Source organism: Linepithema humile, chromosome 3, assembly GCF_040581485.1.
Source record: "Linepithema humile isolate Giens D197 chromosome 3, Lhum_UNIL_v1.0, whole genome shotgun sequence".
NCBI lineage: Eukaryota > Metazoa > Arthropoda > Insecta > Hymenoptera > Formicidae > Linepithema > Linepithema humile.
Window position 1 is genome coordinate 16,968,701 of NC_090130.1, and position 18,362 is coordinate 16,987,062.

The following is an 18,362-nucleotide window of genomic DNA, read 5'->3' on the forward strand; positions in this document are numbered from 1 at the left end:
ATTTGACATGTTCATGAACATTTCTCGTTCATAGAGTTGCCCGGAATCAACAGCGTGGACGTGACGAAAATCTGATTCCATCGGGGTGCTTGATTTACGTGAGTCCCCTTGCCTCTCACTTTCGGGGTTGCTAAATTTGGAGCTCATATCGCTCATATTTCTAAACAATATAGTGATTTAGCAGAAATTAAAATGGAACTTGCACAATGTCAATTACCCAGAAAACATTTTGCGCGTAAATATCTAGCAAGTCGCGCACAAATATGGCTCATATTGCGCAAGCAAAACCCTATTCCAGTGCGTCGTCATAGCGGTAGCAAAACGCTAGCACACTTTGCGTGCAATCTCAATAAGCGGTATGCACGCAAAACGCTAGCACACTTTGCGCACGATCTCAATAAGCGATATGTACGCAAAACGCTAGCACACTTTTGCGCGCAATCTCAATAAGCGATATGTACGCCTGTTGCTTGCATATGATGCTGCAAAGTTTGCGCGATTTGAGAGTCATATGCACATGCGAGTTGAAAGCGATATGTACAGGATGCGTCAGCTAAATCCGGACAAAACAAATTGTTTATTAAAACACTCTTTAGACTCAGAAAAAACTTGAAATTATGAAATATTTTTTTGTACGTTGCTTAAGGGATCCTCTCTGAGTACAATTATTCTATATAACCCCCGTTTGCTGCGATCACTGCTTCAATCCTTTGCCTGAAGCGCGAGCACGCTCTTTTCAACTGCTCCTTGTCTAAATCAACGAATGCTGCTTCAATAGCGGCTTGAAGAGTTGCCACATTGGGGTGCCTGGACTTGTTAGACAATCTTTCAATAACGCCCCAAACATAATAATCTAGGGGGTTTAAATCCGGACTATTAGGAAGCCAGAATTCCTTGGACCAAAACGCATCCACGTTATTGTTAAGCCAATTTTGCACTAATTGGCTTGTGTGAGCCGGTGCACCGTCTTGTTGAAAAATGTACGGCCTCCCGGAGGCCGTAGTTTCCATCCATGGCTTTATTACAGTCCTCAAAATCCGGAGGTTTCTCCCTTTTTAAAGAAATACGGCGGCATGACATCACCCTCATTAGAGACGACGCTTAAGACGTGAACATTGGCTGGAAACTTCGTCCTGCCTATTATGGGGACATCCTCGGGATCATGGGCGAGCCAACGGTCGTTCCTTCGACTCACTTTTGTCGATCTCGAGTACTTGAAGAACCGAATAATTTCGATCGGCGAACGTCCGGCGCGAAGCGCTTCAATTATCGCCGCTCTTCGATTGTATTCCGCACTTGATTTTATTGACTCGGACATTTTAAAGGTTATACACATTTTACACAAACATTTGACTAACGCGAACATTAACAATCATTTGTTTCTAAATTCACACGTAGCAAGGAATTCTAATTTAATTTTGTCCGGATTTAGCTGACGCACCCTGTACAGACGGCGTCATTATATAATGTGTCTTCCTATTTTATATAGTATATGTTACGTTTATACGTAATCCGTAATATATATTACACTAATAACGCGGCAAATACTTAATGGAAGATAACTTTATTATAGTGTTTTGGAAAGCTCTCAAAATAAGCTATAAGAATATGTAATGAAAAATAGAGGTTTCAATTTAAGAAATTAAAGGCTACCTTTGTGTGACCTTTGAACGACTATCCAAGGTCAAACCAATGAAATCATTTTATGGCCCCCTTGAAACCATACAACATTTGTCTAAAACATTTTCTTGTAAAATGCAAGGGAACGGAAATATTTGGGGTGATAGATTAAAATGGGTCACCCTGTATACTATATATATTATTATACTATATTATATATATATATATATATATATATATATATATTTTTATTCGTATATGTAAATGTTTCTATAATTGTTATATAAATTTACAAACATTTACAATACATTACGTATTTACCTCAATAGTAACAGAATAATGAAAATATTCTGAATATTGAAAATAAAAAATGGGCCCCTGCATCGCCCATTCCCGTGAGACGCAACCAAAATGTTTTATTTATTTATTTTGTCTCTCCGATTATAATTTGTAAGCGATATTGAGGCATTTTTTTCCTGATCAATATTCTGACGAGTATCAGGATAAATATTTTGATCACTTTGGAAAAGGCAACAGTTTATTGCTTTCTATTATTTTACAGAAATGTTCTCTCATGCGCTTTACATCCTTGGAGTATTTTTCCTCGCAAGGATTGCCTCCTAAGGCTATAGTCGTGGCGAAAGCGGCAGCATAAATTCCACAACTTATGCCATCAGGTTGTATTTGAACCCTTTCAAAAATTATGTCATTAGAGTTTACTGCTGGATAACGAAGATGTATGTAATTTTTCTCTTTAACTACCAATTTATCGTATGTACAGCCGGGTAGACTATCGTACATATGAAGTTTAGTGCCATCAAAGAAAATACATCTCCAATGATTACTACAATTGCCTCCAATTATTTGTAAGCTTTTGTCACTATGACTGGCTACAATCATGTGAGGGTATTCTAAATATAACACACTTTGTGTTTCGAAACAGGAAGTTTTTCTTATAATGCGCAAAAATAGATCCAACGATTCGTCATTCAGTTGACTTGTTACAAGTAAGACGTTTTTTTTTATAAAAGAGACAGAAGTAAACGTTTCATCTAAAAGTTTTTTATGTCTAACCATATCGTCTTTAGATATATCTCTTTTACTTGAGTAACTTATAATAACGCAATCATCATCTTGTTCTTTATTTAGAATAGTGGTAGCAGGAGCAGTCATTGCTACTTTCATTGATGAAATGTTCGGTTTGAATCGTTTGTTTTCTTCCATGCCATTTTCGCTTTCTGTTATATTTCGTCGAGTATTTGTTCGACCACGTATTTTTTTTTGCTGCTTCTTCTTGAGCTTCTATAATGTATCTTGGATTTCTAATTGGCATATGCCTATTATGTCGACTATCCAAGATTTCTGGAAGCATGCATTTATTATACAGGGTGTCCCAGACTTACCGAATAACCGGTTCAGGGTAGACTCCTGAGGTTGTTCTGAGACGAAAGTTTCTTTGGCAAAATGTCGAGGGTGTCGTAATTTCGGCGTTATGAAGGGTAAAAGTTTCCCAATCGATGCGCTGAATTTTCCCGCGCTCAGGGACATCGCATATCAAAAGAGCCCCGTGCATCGCGCAACGATTGACTCGATCGAGCGCGTTTCTCGCGATTGTTCACGCATTCACTGTTCACTGTTTCACAGTACTCCACAGGAAAAGTGGAGTCAGATCCGCCGGAGACCTCGCCGGCCAGTGCACGGGCGCACTCCGCGTAAGATTTATCTATCCGCGTATCTCGCGTTTAACACGCGACGTGTTTTCGCGCACGTGTGTGGCGAGGCTATCGTCGCGTCACTTTTCGACACTTTCTTCGCGACATTGACATTCGTATGACCGACAAAAAAGGACAGACTGATCGCTCACCGAATTGCACAAAATCACGACACGCGCGCGGAACTGTCAAGCACTAGCGTGAAGCATCGTGCGCTCCCGCGATAGAAAATCGATATGAGCACTGCGAGGTATGACCTACCGCGCCTTACGTCAATACGGAGCAATCAATGTGCACTGGCCGGCGAGGTCTCCGGCGGATCTGACTCCATTTTTCTTGTGGAGTACTGTGAAACAGTGAACAGTGAATGCGTGAACAATCGCGAGAAACGCGCTCGATCGAAACAATCGTTGCGCGATGCACGGGGCTCCTTTGATGTGCGATGTCCCTGAGCGCGGGAAAATTCAGCGCATCGATTGGAGAACTTTTGCTCTTTATAACGCCGAAATTACGACACCCTCGACATTTTGCCAAAGGAACTTTCGTCTCAGAACAACGTCAGAAGTCTACCCTGAATCGGTTATTCGGTAAGTCTGGGACATCCTGTAGAAGCGTATTAAGAAAGGCAGCATTTGATTTCTCCAAAACATTTTGTCAATATCAATGCGCAATATTTTCATGCTTTTTGGAGTCCAAATAGCAAAAATACAATATTCTCGCCCTGTTATATTTAATTGACCCTGAACTTGATAATAATATCGGTGATTCCGATTCATTTTGTTCGGGTCTTTTTTATCAAAAATTCCTTTTAAAGAAGGCAATGTCTCAATGGCTTTTTCCATTGTTAAATTTTCAGCCGATAGAGGACATTTGATTTCTACCAGACCATTTTCGTCAATGAGTCCGTCAGGGGAAGCACCTAAGCATGGATTTTCAATGTCGATGAATAATCCGCAACGTTTTATTTCTTTTTCTAATTTTATGGCCAATTCTTTTCTTGCTACATCTTCTTTTTCGCGACCATACGTCATCGCTCCGGTATCAATAAATGGAGAATATAAAATGGCTTTTACTGTTGCTACGCAAGACGTAGTCGGTCTCATACGACATACGATTCCAAAATTGGATGCCGTCAACATTTCTCGTCTCAATGATAACCATAATTCCGATTCACTTTGATTTCTCGTCTCGAGTTCAATTTTCTGCCAGTTTTTCGCATTCTCGGACAACTTTTCTGAATGGTATTGCCGAAGTTGCTCGAATATTTCGGATGGAAAATCCGGTTTTTGCGATTTCGGACCGTAATAACGATCTGTTCCTAGCTCTCGTTTAAATATTTTTTGTCTTCCCTGTGCTTCACGAGATTCTCTGGTTTTCGCAACTTTTATTTGTCGTCGCTTTTCCAGATTCTCGATAATAGGCGGAACAGTCTTACACATGTTTTCATGCAATTGTGTAAGAACTTGTTGCGTATTGTATTGCACAACTGCTCCTGCTACTCTAGCGTTGTAAGAGCCTCGTTTACCAAAATTAATGCGTTTCCCGCCAATTTCTTTGCAGATTATCGAGTTGAACGATTCTGCAGGATTATTTGTAAAATTCAGTAACAAGCTGTCGGAATAACCGCTCAAATATATTATAGCACTTTCTACTCTTTGATATAGACCGTATAATTTCAAAGATGGTACATAATTTCTTTTCGTTTCATTACCATTCTCTTTGCACATACGACCGCGTGCTTCGCATCGCTTATGTTGGCCAAAAACATGGCTAGGAATGTTCAATATATCATTTCGTAATTCCATAGCCTTACAATGTTGAGGTGTTTGTTCTTTTTCTCTTTGCAGAGCGGCTACCTTTTCTATTTCTTTTCGAATATTTAAAATGTTGTTTTTTACAACATTTCGCAACTCTACAAAGCCACGCTGTCTATTTGTTTTTGGCTGAGTCGTCTCTGCTACAGCTTTCAGCTTTTTGCACAGATTGCAAAGCAAGTGATTTTTGCATTCTATTTTTTTTACTGTCACCTTTTGTTCACAGTATGGTCTGTTATCAAGAATGGACTGATACACGCTACTGTCACCATCGGCAATAACCGTTTTATAAATCAGTCCATGCATTTCGAGGCTACATTTAAAACCTTCTACGATGATATCGCTCTCCATGCTTGTGGAGCTTGCGTTCCGATTAAAATTTTTATAGCATTTATGAGCTTTTGATTCGACACCATTTCGCTCTGCCATATCACATACTGCGCAAAATTTATTACGGACACCAACGAAGAGAATCTTTCTTGTATGGTAACCAATTATGGCTCCAATACCCGAAAGAGAATTATAAGCATTGCCATACGATCTCTTCATCCAACTACCATCTGCTACAACGGTTATGTATGGAATGCCATTTATAACATCGTTTCTCTCGAGAGCGAGTTGCTTTTCAACTTCGTCAGCCATTTTCATATTTTCCATGGCTGTTTGGTTGAAATCATCAACTAAATTTTCCCTGTATTTGATATAAGTAGGCTAGTAGTATAGCAATGATGATTCTAACTCAGGGATCTGAGGGGGTGCGCGGGTGAAGAGGGGAAGAGGGGTATCAGATAACAGTGGAGGGGGTAATAACGTCATCGTTTTTGGAGGAGAGGGGGTAAATGTGGAGTGGTAGGGGTATCAGATTACAATAATTCCCGGAAGATAAGGATTGTTAATACAAATCGCAAGATAAGGATTCCCGGAAAAGATAAGGATTGTTTATTGGAAAGAGAACTGTTTATTGGTGCAGGTTTTTTTTCTACACATCAAAGTAGAGCGCCATGTTGTCGGAATCATTATGTTTATAGTATGCAGGTTCGTGCAGATTTACGGATTGCGTCATCGCTGTATTTTAGAACAAAGAGGCAGCATTTGAGCGCCGTTTCTTAGAGGGTGTGATAATGATTGTTAATACAAATTGTAGGCATCGCCATGTTGCTAGATGCGTCATCGTGTTTGGAGGAGAGGAGGTAATTTTGGAATGGTGGGGGGTATCAGATCACAATAATTCCCGGAAGAGATAAGATAAGGATTGTTAATGCAAATATGAATCATCGATAGTTTTAATCAATGTCGTGTGCAACAAGCGGGTATATAAAGCAAGTGAAAAAGAATAGGAACCATCAGTCGTTCGAAATCATTGAGAAAATCACTAGTTCGCTGTGACGTTTACTAGCAACGATGTTTTGCACCATGTCAACCGTGAATAATCAGATCAACAAACAGCAGAGTGCGAAGAAGCTGCAATTACCCAACGAGTATGTCGTTTCTTTAGCTACATCTTTAAACTTAATTGTTATACTTTTAAACTAACAATTTATTTTTTCACAGAAAACAAAAAAGTAATATGTCAAAGATGGAAAAAGAATCATCTAGGATCTTGGTTAGAAGATACCCGTTGACAAAAACCAGTTACAAATATCTCGACATCGGAATCAACGTCTCAACGCCGAGCCGTGTGGAAATCGCTCTCGGTGACAACCATGGCAAGGAGCTACGTCTATCATACGACGTATGGAAAGAACTCATGAATCAACGGAGCATCATCGCCAGCTTCTTTAAGAATGATGCGGACGAAGCACCGTCTCAGACCGTTGGACACTGCACGTTAAGTTTTGGAAAAATGAACAACCTAAAAGTAATGCGCCTGGCAACATCAGCATTATGTTTAATCATGTCAAACCGAACCGTGTGTAACATGTTTGCACTTGAATATTGCGTAGACTGTATCAATCATTCGTTGAACAACATCACCGGTACAGTTGATGTCAAGTTCGCACACTTTTCAGAAATCGCGAGGAATGCGAAAGACCCCGATCACGTGGCGATTCGCAAAAGCGATTTATTCGATAAGAATAACTGGTGACTCAGGTCTTTGCGGAGTTGTAACAATACATATTAATAAATATTATTTCAACTGTAATTAAAATTTTTTATTATTTTTCCGTGCCATCTTATCCGCTATACCGACTTATCCTACAACGCGCGCATCAAAGTAGAGCGCCTGTTTAAATTGCGTCATCATGTTTGGAGGAGAGGGGGTAAATTCGGAGTGGTGAGGATATCATATTACAATAATTCCCGGAAGAGAAAAGATAAGGATTGTTAATACAAATTGTAGACAGCACCATGTTGTCGGAATGCATCATCGTTATGCTTATAGTTGGTGTCGTGTGCAACAAACGGGTATATATAAAGCGAGTGAGAAAAAAACGACTAATCACAGTTGTTCAAAATGGAGAAGGAGCGCGATCTTACCGTACGAGCAGCGAATATCAAAACGACGGGAGAGTTCCTTCCATGGGACTACGAGTGCAACGAGTACCTCGATTCTCTCAAGGAACAATGTTGCAAGAGGCAACGCACCGGAGTAGTCAACTCTCTGGTGGTGCAAATTGTGCGTCTGGAGGGTGTGAGGGACGCCCTACACGAGCGTTTCGTGCCCGTCGGTGCCGGATACGGTGGATACGAGAAGAAGGGCTACACGTGGAAGGAGATCGAGACGGCGTTTAGGAACCGTGTGCTGACCGGTGCGATTATCAATCAAAACTATATAGATCCTCGTGAATTTTTTGAAAATGTAAAAAATACGGTTATCGAGCGGATCCAGGGCGTCATGGCGGAACACAACAGCGTCAAGATTAACACCGCGTTCAACGGAGAATTCGTCGCGGGCGACAAGACTGCTGTGAAGACCATCGCCACCAAAAATTACGAGTTGTTTCCCACATCCGATCTCAACGAGTGGTACACGCGGCACGTGGAGGATGATATTCTGGCGGCACTGGAGGAGTTTCAGGAACGCGATAGCGGATGGGCGTTGTCGCGTATCCTGAATCTCACCGTCAATGTGAACAAGTTCAATCCTCTGCACGCGGGATGCCACAACGAGTTACCGTGGCAAATTATGCTAAAAAGGGCGGTGGTCAATGTTAAATCAAACGATAATGCGTGCTTTGCGTGGGCGGTGGTAGCAGCCTTGTATCCTGCGGAAAAAAATTCAGACAGAACAATCGAATACCCACATTACTCGACGGTGCTCAACCTGTGCGATATCGAGTTCCCCATGACGCTTCCGCAAATAACAAAATTCGAGAAACTAAACGCCATCTCCGTCAACGTCTTCACCACCGAAGACTCAAAAATCGTTCTTCTGCGGCTCGCCGATGACAAAAAGGAGAAGCACGTCAACCTGCTCTACGTGTGTAAAAACAACGATGCACACTTTGTGTGCATCAAAAACTTGTCGCGGTTGGTGAGCTCGCAACTGAGCAAGCACGCAAATAAAAAGTACATTTGCGATCGGTAAGTAAAAAGATGCGTATAAAATAAATCAATATTTTTTTTTTTTTTTCATAGTTTTAATCAAATAAATTATTACAGGTGTCTACACTACTTTTATACACGGGAGAAGTTGTCAGTCCACAGCGTCGACTGCGGGAAAATGAACGACTGCGCCGTCGTTCTCCCCGGCGAGGACAAGTGGCTGACGTTCTGGAATTACAATCGGAAGGAGCGGGTTCCGTTCGTAGTGTACGCCGATCTCGAATGTACGCTCGAGAAAAAGGAGAATCAGGACGGTACTACTTACGCCTACCAACATCACAGAGCCTTTAGCGTAGGATATTATGTAAGTTGCGCTTACGATAATTCACTTTCTAGTTTTAAGTCATATCGCGGTGAAGATTGCACAGCGTGGTTCGTCAACGAACTGCACGATTTGACGCACCGCGTGAAAGCGATCCGCACCACCGTCGTCCCCATGGCGGATCTTACGCGGGAGGAATCGGAGAAATTCCGTAGCGCCGTAACGTGTCACGTGTGCGAGAAACCCTTAACAGCGTATGACACGCGGGTGCGCGATCATTGTCATCTGACCGGGCGTTACCGCGGTGCCGCGCACTCGTCGTGCAATCTAAATTACATAGACTCCGACGTTATCCCGGTGATATTTCACAATTTATCCGGTTACGACGCGCATTTTATAATCAAAGACGTTGCCAATGCTTTCGAAGGCTACGTCGAATTGTTACCGCTGACGAAAGAACGTTACATTTCATTTACAAAAAATGTTAAAGATACCGAGGATCAAAATTCCAAAATTTGCATTAAATTACGATTCATCGATTCGTTCAGATTTCTCAGTACGAGTCTCGACAAATTGGCATCTTATTTAACTGTAGATGAATTAAAAATTTCACGATCGGAATTCAAACATTTATCCGCGGAAAATTTCAATCTGCTTACTCGGAAAGGCGTGTTTCCCTACGAGTACGTCGACAGCGTCGACAAGCTCCGGGACACAAACCTACCATCGCGCGAATCGTTTTACAGCTCGCTCACCGGAGAAACGGTATCCGAGAGCGATTACGCGCACGCGACAAACGTCTGGCAAACTTTTTTGATCGAAGATCTAGGTCAATACAGCGATTTGTATTTGAAAACAGACGTTCTTTTGTTGGCGGATATTTTCGAAAATTTCCGAAACATGTGTATTAAAAGTTACGGTTTAGATCCCGCTCATTACTACACTCTACCGGGATACACGTGGGACGCTATGATGAAGTACACGCGTGTAAAATTCGAGTTGCTCACGGACATCGATATGGTACTGTTTGTCGAGCGCGGTATACGCGGCGGTCTCAGCCAATGCTCCAACCGATACGCCGCCGCCAACAACAAATACATGCCATCCTACGACCCATCGGAACCGTCATCGTACTTAATGTACTTTGATGTAAACAACTTGTACGGCTGGGCAATGTGTCAACCGTTGCTCTACGCCAAATTTCGATGGGTCGATGATGTCGAAAACTTTAACGTAATGTCCGTTGCATCCGATTTGGCTACCGGTTATGTGCTGGAAGTCGATCTCGAGTATCCGGTGAATCTTCACGACGCGCATGCCGACCTGCCATTCTGCCCGACGCGCGATAAGCCGCCCGGCAAGCGGGAGCTCAAGTTACTCGCAACGCTGTACGATAAGCAGCGTTATGTCATTCACTACCGTAATCTACAGCAATGCGTGCGACATGGTCTGCGAATTGCAGAGATTCACCGCGTACTGCAATTCGCGCAATCTCCATGGCTCCGCGGATACATAGAACTGAATACACAGTTTCGGACACGGGCGAAAAATGATTTCGAAAAAAATTTGTACAAATTGATGAACAACGCGGTTTTCGGCAAAACCATGGAGAATGTGCGAAATCACACGGATGTACGGCTCGTTACACAGTGGGAGGGTCGGTACGGAGCGGAGGCTATGATCGCGAAACCGAATTTCCACAGCCGAAGCGTGTTCTCGGAGGATCTGATGGCCGTAGAGTTGCGAAAACTCGAAGTGAAATTCGACAAGCCGATCTACGTGGGTATGTGCATCCTCGACATATCCAAGACCTGCTTGTACGAGTTTCACTACGAGTACATGGCGCCTCTCTACCGCGACAATTGCAAAATTATGTATACCGATACCGACAGTCTGATATACTTTCTGCACTGCGAGGACGCGTATCGGGATATGAAACGCGATATATCCAAATTCGACACGAGCGACTACTTCGAGGACAACGCTTACGGTATGCCGCGCGCCAACAAGAAAGTACCCGGTCTGATGAAAGACGAGAATAACGGTGCGATCATGACGGAATTTGTCGGATTGAGAGCGAAGATGTACGCGTTGAAAGTCACCGACCAAAAAGACACCAAAAAGGTTAAAGGTGTAAAAAAGAATGTAGTCGCTAGAACGATAACGTTCGACGATTACACTCGGTGCCTCAACGCCGAAATCGAGCTGACGCGACGTCAATCGTGCATCCGCTCAAAGATGCACGAGGTGTACACCGTGTCGGAGTCAAAGCTCGCTCTCAGTCCGTACGACGATAAGCGGCACGTCGTATCCGGTTCCACCGACACTCTACCATGGGGACATCGCAAGATACAATTGTAAATAATGCTTAGTAATATACATAGTGTTTAATTTATATAGTTTAATATTTTATGTATTATTATCATTGTTAGTTTTAAATGTATATATTGTAACAAATTGTAGTAGTAGTAATAAAGAACACCTTTGTATATAAATGTATAATAGTTTATTATAATACAGTGTAAAATATACATAGTTTATTACAATACATCGTCTTTATTTATCCAAGAATTATGTGAATTGTCGAATCCCAACCACTTTACAAACACCTTATCGTCCTTTCGGCGCAACACCTTCTCCACGAGATAAACGTCGGGTTGTGCAGTCTTGAGCAATTCGTACTCGTAAAAGCCTCCCGCGACTGGATCTCCGCGATAATCTTTAATCAGATACGTCACAGGATTGGTACGTTGCACCGTGGCGATCTTAAACACCTCCGTCGACCAATTCGGTGTGTATCCTTTCTCGAAAACAGTTTTGAATTTGCTCACGCGCACCGAATCACCCACCCTGAATTTCGCCGGCGCGGCAATTTTTATATTACCGTACACGGTGCTCAAGAGTCCCTTTGCGATCTCGGGAGTGACATCGATCGGGCGCATACCGATCGTACGATGTTTACGACCGTTGTATTCCGAGACCAATCGCGGTAAATCGTCGATCCACCTGTACGATCCCGTGAGCGTGAAAAACTTCCACATTTCGTTCTTCAACGTGCGATTGAATCGTTCCACCACCGAAGCCTTCATAACCGAGTATGTCGAATAATGATTGATGCCGTGTTTCTTGACAAGATTTGGGAAATCTCTGTTGTAAAATTCTTTTCCATGGTCAGTCTGCAAATTTTTCGGAATTCTCTCTCTAAATATCGCAGAAAATGCTTTGGACGTTTCGATTCCACCTTTGGTCTTTAAGGGCATAGCCCACGCGTACTTGCTCAACACATCGATAACGGTTAGAATGTAGTTGCAGCCGCCGTTGGATCGCGAGTACGGTCTCATCTCGACAATGTCAGCCTGCCACAAATCGTCGTATCCTTTCACGACGACTGGCCTACGCGTAAAGTTTCTTCTCGCCGGTGCGTGGAGCTCGTCCACGAGCGATCTCCTCTCCAGGCTAACCGCTTCCTTCTCGCTCATTGCGATTCGTTTTGTTTCTTCTTCATCGCCTCATCGTAGTATTCGATGAAATTTTTTCTCACAGCTCTACGAAGATTGTGAATCTCTCGCTCGACAAGACTCTTCGTCTCTCGCTCGCGATCGCCGAGTTTTCCATCGAGTCGCGCTACACTCTCGTCGAGGAGACCTCTCAGATCGTGAATCTGTCGTTCCAACGCCACGTATCTGGTCTCGATGTAATCGTCGTGGTCTCTCTTCCAGGTCCGTTCGGTATTCTCCGAATCTTCGAGTCTCGAAAGTACTTTTCGCTTAAAATTTTCACAGAGCATACGATTTCGATTCTCACGATCGCTCATAAGCTTGAGGTGATGATCCAGATGCAGCTTGTTGACGGCGTCGGTGTCCGCTTCAGGGTCGGCGAGATGTCTGATCACGCGCGACTTGGCGTTGAAAACCTCACCATCCTTGCAGAGACAATTCTCGCGCACGTAATTCTTCGAGACTCCACCGCTCTGTCTCGTCACCCTGGCGCTTCCTCCTCCTAGCTGTAGTCCGAATTTGTTGATAGACATTCCTGTAGCATCACACGAGCAATACTGGCGATAGTTGAAAAGCTGTGATCAATTTATAATCAGACCAGCTTCGCACAGTTCTTCGATAATCGAGAGAAACTCGTTGTCGTGCGCGTTGTTTCCCGCCTGACGGGAGGCGTCCAGCAATCGAAGGCGATCCACCAATTCGTTCGGATCATCCCAGTGCACGTAATCGACCGCGTTGTCGGTCACAGTCATGGTCTGTGGTACGTTACACTTGGGTAACGTGCGACCCACACCTCTCCTGTCGAGATGTGCAACACCTCCACCTTTCTTAGATATCAGAGGTGTGATGATATGTTTGTATTTGTATCCTTTGTTTCCCAAAACAGGTAAATGCGCGTTATGACCGCGTCTGTGAGCGTTAGTAGCGACAGAGAGAAACCTGAGAGAGGCCACGCTGCCGTTTTCCGTACGACGCTTTCTCTAGGCCGTACGCTAGTGACGCACGTCCATTTCCGGCCGGCTTAGGAACTAAATAGCCACGTCCATTTTCCATGCCGATAAAAAAGTCACGTCCATTTTCAGTGTCGATGAAAGAGCTGCATCCATTTTCGATGTCGGTAAAAGAATAACATCTACTTTCCATGGCGATAAAAAAGTCACGTCCATTTTCAGTGTCGATGAAAGAGCTGCATCCATTTTCGATGTCGGTAAAAGAATAACATCTACTTTCAATGCCGATAAAAAGTTGATTGTATCCGTGCTACAGCCACAATTTATTAAACAGAAATACATTCCGCATATAGATATGTGTGTTATATACTTTGTTAGCAGTGATTTTTTTATTGAAGCATAATAATATACGTCTTATAATTATTTGTTATTAATAAAAAAATTTTATGATGTATATATGTATAAGATCTTTTTATAATACAAAATATATAAATAAATTATATACCTATATAACAATACATTAAATTTTATTTGATTAAACAAAATTTTATGTATTGTTGCGCCCGCAGAACGAGATATCACACGCGTCAACGGAACTCGCAGAAAATAAGTAAAACAACACAACACTTTATAAGAGAGAACACTTTAATTATGAACACTCAACATTCAACAAATAATAACCGGAAATATAATTCAATATATCAGAGCTGTCATAAACGTCCGCCCGAGCAGACAACTACCGAAGATCTGACATATGACAGCTTGTTTACAAACTGTCATAGAGACCCTTTAAACCGCTAATCGATATCGTCTTGACAACAAATATAAGAAAAACTCTTGTTATTTACAAATGCCATATGGCTTTAACTTTATAGTGACCGATCGATATTATCGATCGGTCCGTCAGCTGTAACACAGCATCAGCGGCGAAAAGCACAGGCGCAACAGTATGTATAATAAAATACATATTTTTATGCACAAGACATCTGTATTAAAAATTATTTTTCCTTATTTCATTTTTAAACAAATAACATTAATCGTAAAGAATAATAATAATTTTAATGTACACGCAATAACAATATACGCGGTGGCTTAAGGGCTTTAGACAGGGTGAAAGTTTGAAAAAATCGATTTTTCAGTTTTGGTATATTTTGAAAGATATATGTCTCGAAAATATGTATATCAAGTTTCAAAGCGAAATTCTGAAAAGTGACGAAGATACAGCAATTTTTTTGAAGCAGCGTTTGTGTCTGAACGGAGCGCACGGTGCGACGAGCGCGCAGGTATAATGCAGTGTGGCCAAAGAAAACAGTTGCTTTCAAGAAAAAATATGTAATTTGCAACATGCAACTGCATACTTTTTTTTAAAACCAATGTGTTTTCTTTATACCAATTGATTCGTCTCATTATTTTATGCATAAAAGTATTAAGGTAAAATTCCCAAAAATTTAATGTTTTACAAGATATTTTGTATTTTATGTCAAAATACTGTAATTTACAAATCTCATAACTCGAAAAGTACTTAATGAAAAATAACTTCATTATAGTGTTTTGAAAAGCTCTTGACACCAGCTATTAGATTTTGGAATCAAAAATAGGGGTTTCCATTTAAAAAAATAACTCTGACCTTTAAATAACCATGAAAATTGACTTCAAGGTCAAAGTCACTAGCACAAATAGGTGACCCCCATTGTCCTGAACAACTTTTGTCTAAACCATTTTTCTGTATTTGGCTTACTTACGGAGAAATTTGCGTGGATGGATTAAAATGGCCCATCCTGTATATAGATTTATTTCATAAAAAAATCAATCAAAAATTTATAATAAAATTTTTTCATACAAGGTTTAGTTTTAAAAAAAGATGACTATTTAAAAGTTTATAGAGTACGCATGCATTCACTAAAATTTTAACTGAAATGAGTTTCACTGTTGACAATACTATATTTTTAAACGTTTTATTGTTATTTTGTTGTTTACGCATGTTTACGTCTATGATAGAATAGGAGGAGGAAAGGGAACATATCGCGAGTCAGCGTGCGTTTGTTGTCTTCTTGACGATCTCGCGAGAGAAGTACACGCTGTTCTGTTTCGTCTTTTGCGTTTATTGTCTGTAAAAAATTTTATACGCAATATTCGTTACAGATTTTTGTGCAGTGTTGTACTTGTTGTGTGCAGTGTGTGCCGTATTTGTTTTGTGCAAGTGCGAAGTTTTTATTTTTTAAATTACATATAAAAAAGTAATAACAGTGATCCAAATAAAAGAAAATGTCAAATCAGTGCAAAATAGATCCTTTTTACGATAAATGTTGGTATAAAGAGTGTACAAGTTCAAGATCTCATGGAAAACGCTTATACAGAATCCCGTTGCAGACGGATAAAAGACATCACTTATGGATACGTAACAGTGGTGAGTTTTTATATATTATCTACTCAAATATTCATTAGTATCTGAAAATATAGAGTAAAAAATTATAGAATATAAAGATATATATAATTATAAATAGAAAAGCTTTTTTATATATTTTTTTTATTTTCTTACATTCTATTTAATATTTCATTTTTAGTATTTAACGTTATTTTGTATTTAATTTTTTTTTTGTAATATGTAATTATTTTAAGCGCATTCATGTATATATTATATGTATAATGGATAAGTGAACATTCATTTACACATTTGTTGTAGAAAATTGTTTTTAATTTGCTCACAAAGTTGTGTTTTAAATTAAATACGATATAATTTTGAAATGTACATTGCATTTTATGTACATATAAAATATTTTATGAAAATATATTACTATAATTTATTAATTTTTATTGATCTTTATTCATTTATATTATTAAATGTTTCTATTAACTTTTAAATGTCAAATAACGAACGAGAAAAATATTTGAGTCAATGTTTATGTTATGGTTTGTCGCTCACAATCTTTCGCTCGCGCTTGAATTGTGTCAGTTCACACGTACCGGTATCGACGCGTGCGCGTATTAGGAATCTATCATACGATATATGATCACGGATCACGGGACGAGTGCTTCAGTCTTGTCTTCAGTCCGTCGTGAGTCGGCCGGTCTGTGCGGAAGCATTGTGTTACACATATATAGGTGATATATAGTGAAATATTATTATGGTAAATACTACATACACATTTTGTAATTCTTTATTATAATAAAGATTTTACTCGCATCGCGTGCTTTTATTCAATGTTGTATAATTTTATCACGTCATATTTCTAATTCAATATTGATTTGAAATATTGATGTATTAATGTTTAATGAGACAATACACATCAAACCAAGTAAATTTCACATTAGCGCGATCTTCACGATTTTCGTCTCGAGGAAATTGTTTATTCTATGTGTATATAATTTTCTACTTTCTTTTACTTTTCGATAATAAGCCTTTAAATTTGCAAAGGAATGAAATTACTCATGATCTTTTATTGATACAAAATAATAATCTCTAATTAGAATCTCGACAACTGTAAACTCATATTTCTCTTCATTGCATGTTTTTTTTGTATATGTCGTGTGTTTTGTTTATCTTTTCCTTTCAAAAAAGTAAGCCCCAATGAGACTGATGCTTGGTTTGTTTTGTATTTTTTTTTACGGCAAGTAGTGTCTCGAATATGAAAAGTTTAACAATACATCTCGCACTTTTTATTTATCACTCTTTTCTTTGTTTATATCAAAATTATCCGTGCTGTTAAAGAAATATATATCGTTGTACATGATTTTTTGTAATTTTTTTCAGGAACATTCAATGCAACCAACAGCAACGACGTCGACGGTGGCATCAATATTAATGCCATCGGCATCAACAATAACATCGTCGGCGTCGGCGAAGGACCGGCGTTGGTGGAGGAATCGGAATCGGCGGAGGTACTGGTGTCGGCGAAGGCACCGGCGTCGGTGGAAGCACCGGAGTCAGCGGAGGTGCTGGCACCGGCACCGGCGTCGGCGGAAGCACCGGAGTCAGCGGAGATGCTGGCATCGGCAAAGGCACCGGCACCGGCATCGGCAGAAGCTCCAACGTCGGCAGTGACACCGGCATCAGCGTCAATAACATTAAATGTGTTACATTTAATATAGACTATTAGAAGAATTATATATTTAATTAATTTTTTATACAACATTAGTATTAAAAAACAGAAATAGTTCTTTTAAATAATTATTTAATTTTAAATGCTTTTATATTACGTCATATACTTCATTCTCTTTTATCTTTTTTTTTTTCATTTTGATTAATATAATTTATGATATAATTATTTTTATTGTTATTCATGTAAAGGATTCAGAAAACGGTTCTCTAAATATTTAAATTTTTTAAAGAATTACAATTTCTTTCCTTTTTCATTGCTTTGTATAAAAATATTAATATATGAATTTTTTTCCTTAATTCTATATTTTTTGTTATGTAATATTTTCTAAAAACTTTTAACAATTATTTTAAGCTGTATTGATTTGTAAAATCATAGGAATAATAACTTCTTACATTGTATGCAAGCAATGCAAGATATTATTATTTCATTATTTTATTCATTATTGCATATAATTGAAAGATTTAGTACAGCAAATTTATCAATTTAGCTAGTGTTACATGTTTCTTATTATTTTTTATTTATTTGATTACTTTTTTATGTTTCAGCAAGAACAACTTATAGCAGTTATTAATTCTGCTGTACAAGCAATATTAAGAGGACGGGGAGGACGTGGGCGAGGTGGAAAAGGAAGAGGAACAGGTGGACGAGGAAGAGGTGGACGAGGAAGAGGAGGACGAGGAAGAGGACGAGGACGAGGCGGAAATAAAGGAGGAATTAATATCAATTATTATAATTAATATTATAGTTAATATTTTACTCTCTCTCTCTCTCTACATATATACATATAATATTTTAAGATATTATGATATATATGATATTATGATTATGATAATTTTAAAATATAGATATTATGTGTAACAC

The 18,362-nt window shown here is 39.7% G+C and overlaps 3 protein-coding genes and 1 long non-coding RNA gene across 4 annotated transcripts; 3 read left to right on the forward strand and 1 right to left on the reverse strand.

The window, feature by feature from the left end:
- Positions 1-3,006: 3,006 nt before the first annotated feature.
- LOC136998623 (uncharacterized) lies at positions 3,007-9,416 on the forward strand. Its single transcript, XM_067351614.1, has 2 exons — positions 3,007-6,624; positions 6,698-9,416. Exon 2 carries the CDS (start codon positions 7,602-7,604, stop codon positions 8,673-8,675), a length of 1,074 nt encoding a protein of 357 aa, XP_067207715.1. The 5' UTR covers positions 3,007-6,624; positions 6,698-7,601; the 3' UTR covers positions 8,676-9,416.
- LOC105678639 (uncharacterized) lies at positions 8,811-11,315 on the forward strand. The gene has a single exon (XM_012378140.2). The coding sequence runs from the start codon at positions 8,811-8,813 to the stop codon at positions 11,313-11,315; it is 2,505 nt and encodes an 834-aa protein (XP_012233563.2).
- A 179-nt stretch (positions 11,316-11,494) lies between these two features.
- Positions 11,495-12,433, reverse strand: LOC136999000 (uncharacterized). Its single transcript, XM_067352394.1, has 2 exons — positions 11,804-12,433; positions 11,495-11,719 (listed from the first exon to the last, which is right to left on the reverse strand). Exons 1-2 carry the CDS (start codon positions 12,431-12,433, stop codon positions 11,495-11,497), a joined length of 855 nt encoding a protein of 284 aa, XP_067208495.1.
- Positions 12,434-15,942: 3,509 nt separating this feature from the next.
- Positions 15,943-18,091, forward strand: LOC105669434 (uncharacterized). Its single transcript, XR_001100263.2, has 3 exons — positions 15,943-16,529; positions 17,153-17,472; positions 18,047-18,091. It is a non-coding gene; the product is annotated as an uncharacterized lncRNA (long non-coding RNA).
- The last annotated feature ends 271 nt before the right edge of the window (positions 18,092-18,362 follow it).

Bases quoted from the DNA above. Each gene is read 5' to 3' on its own strand.
- LOC136998623 (XM_067351614.1), top strand. From the start codon at position 7,602: ATGGAGAAGGAGCGCGATCTTACCGTACGAGCAGCGAATATCAAAACG.
- LOC105678639 (XM_012378140.2), top strand. From the start codon at position 8,811: ATGAACGACTGCGCCGTCGTTCTCCCCGGCGAGGACAAGTGGCTGACG.
- LOC136999000 (XM_067352394.1), bottom strand. From the start codon at position 12,433: ATGAGCGAGAAGGAAGCGGTTAGCCTGGAGAGGAGATCGCTCGTGGAC. The intron at 11,720-11,803 runs GTGGGTGATTCG...GAGGTGTTTAAG, and splicing joins CCGCGCCGGCGAAATTCAGG to ATCGCCACGGTGCAACGTAC.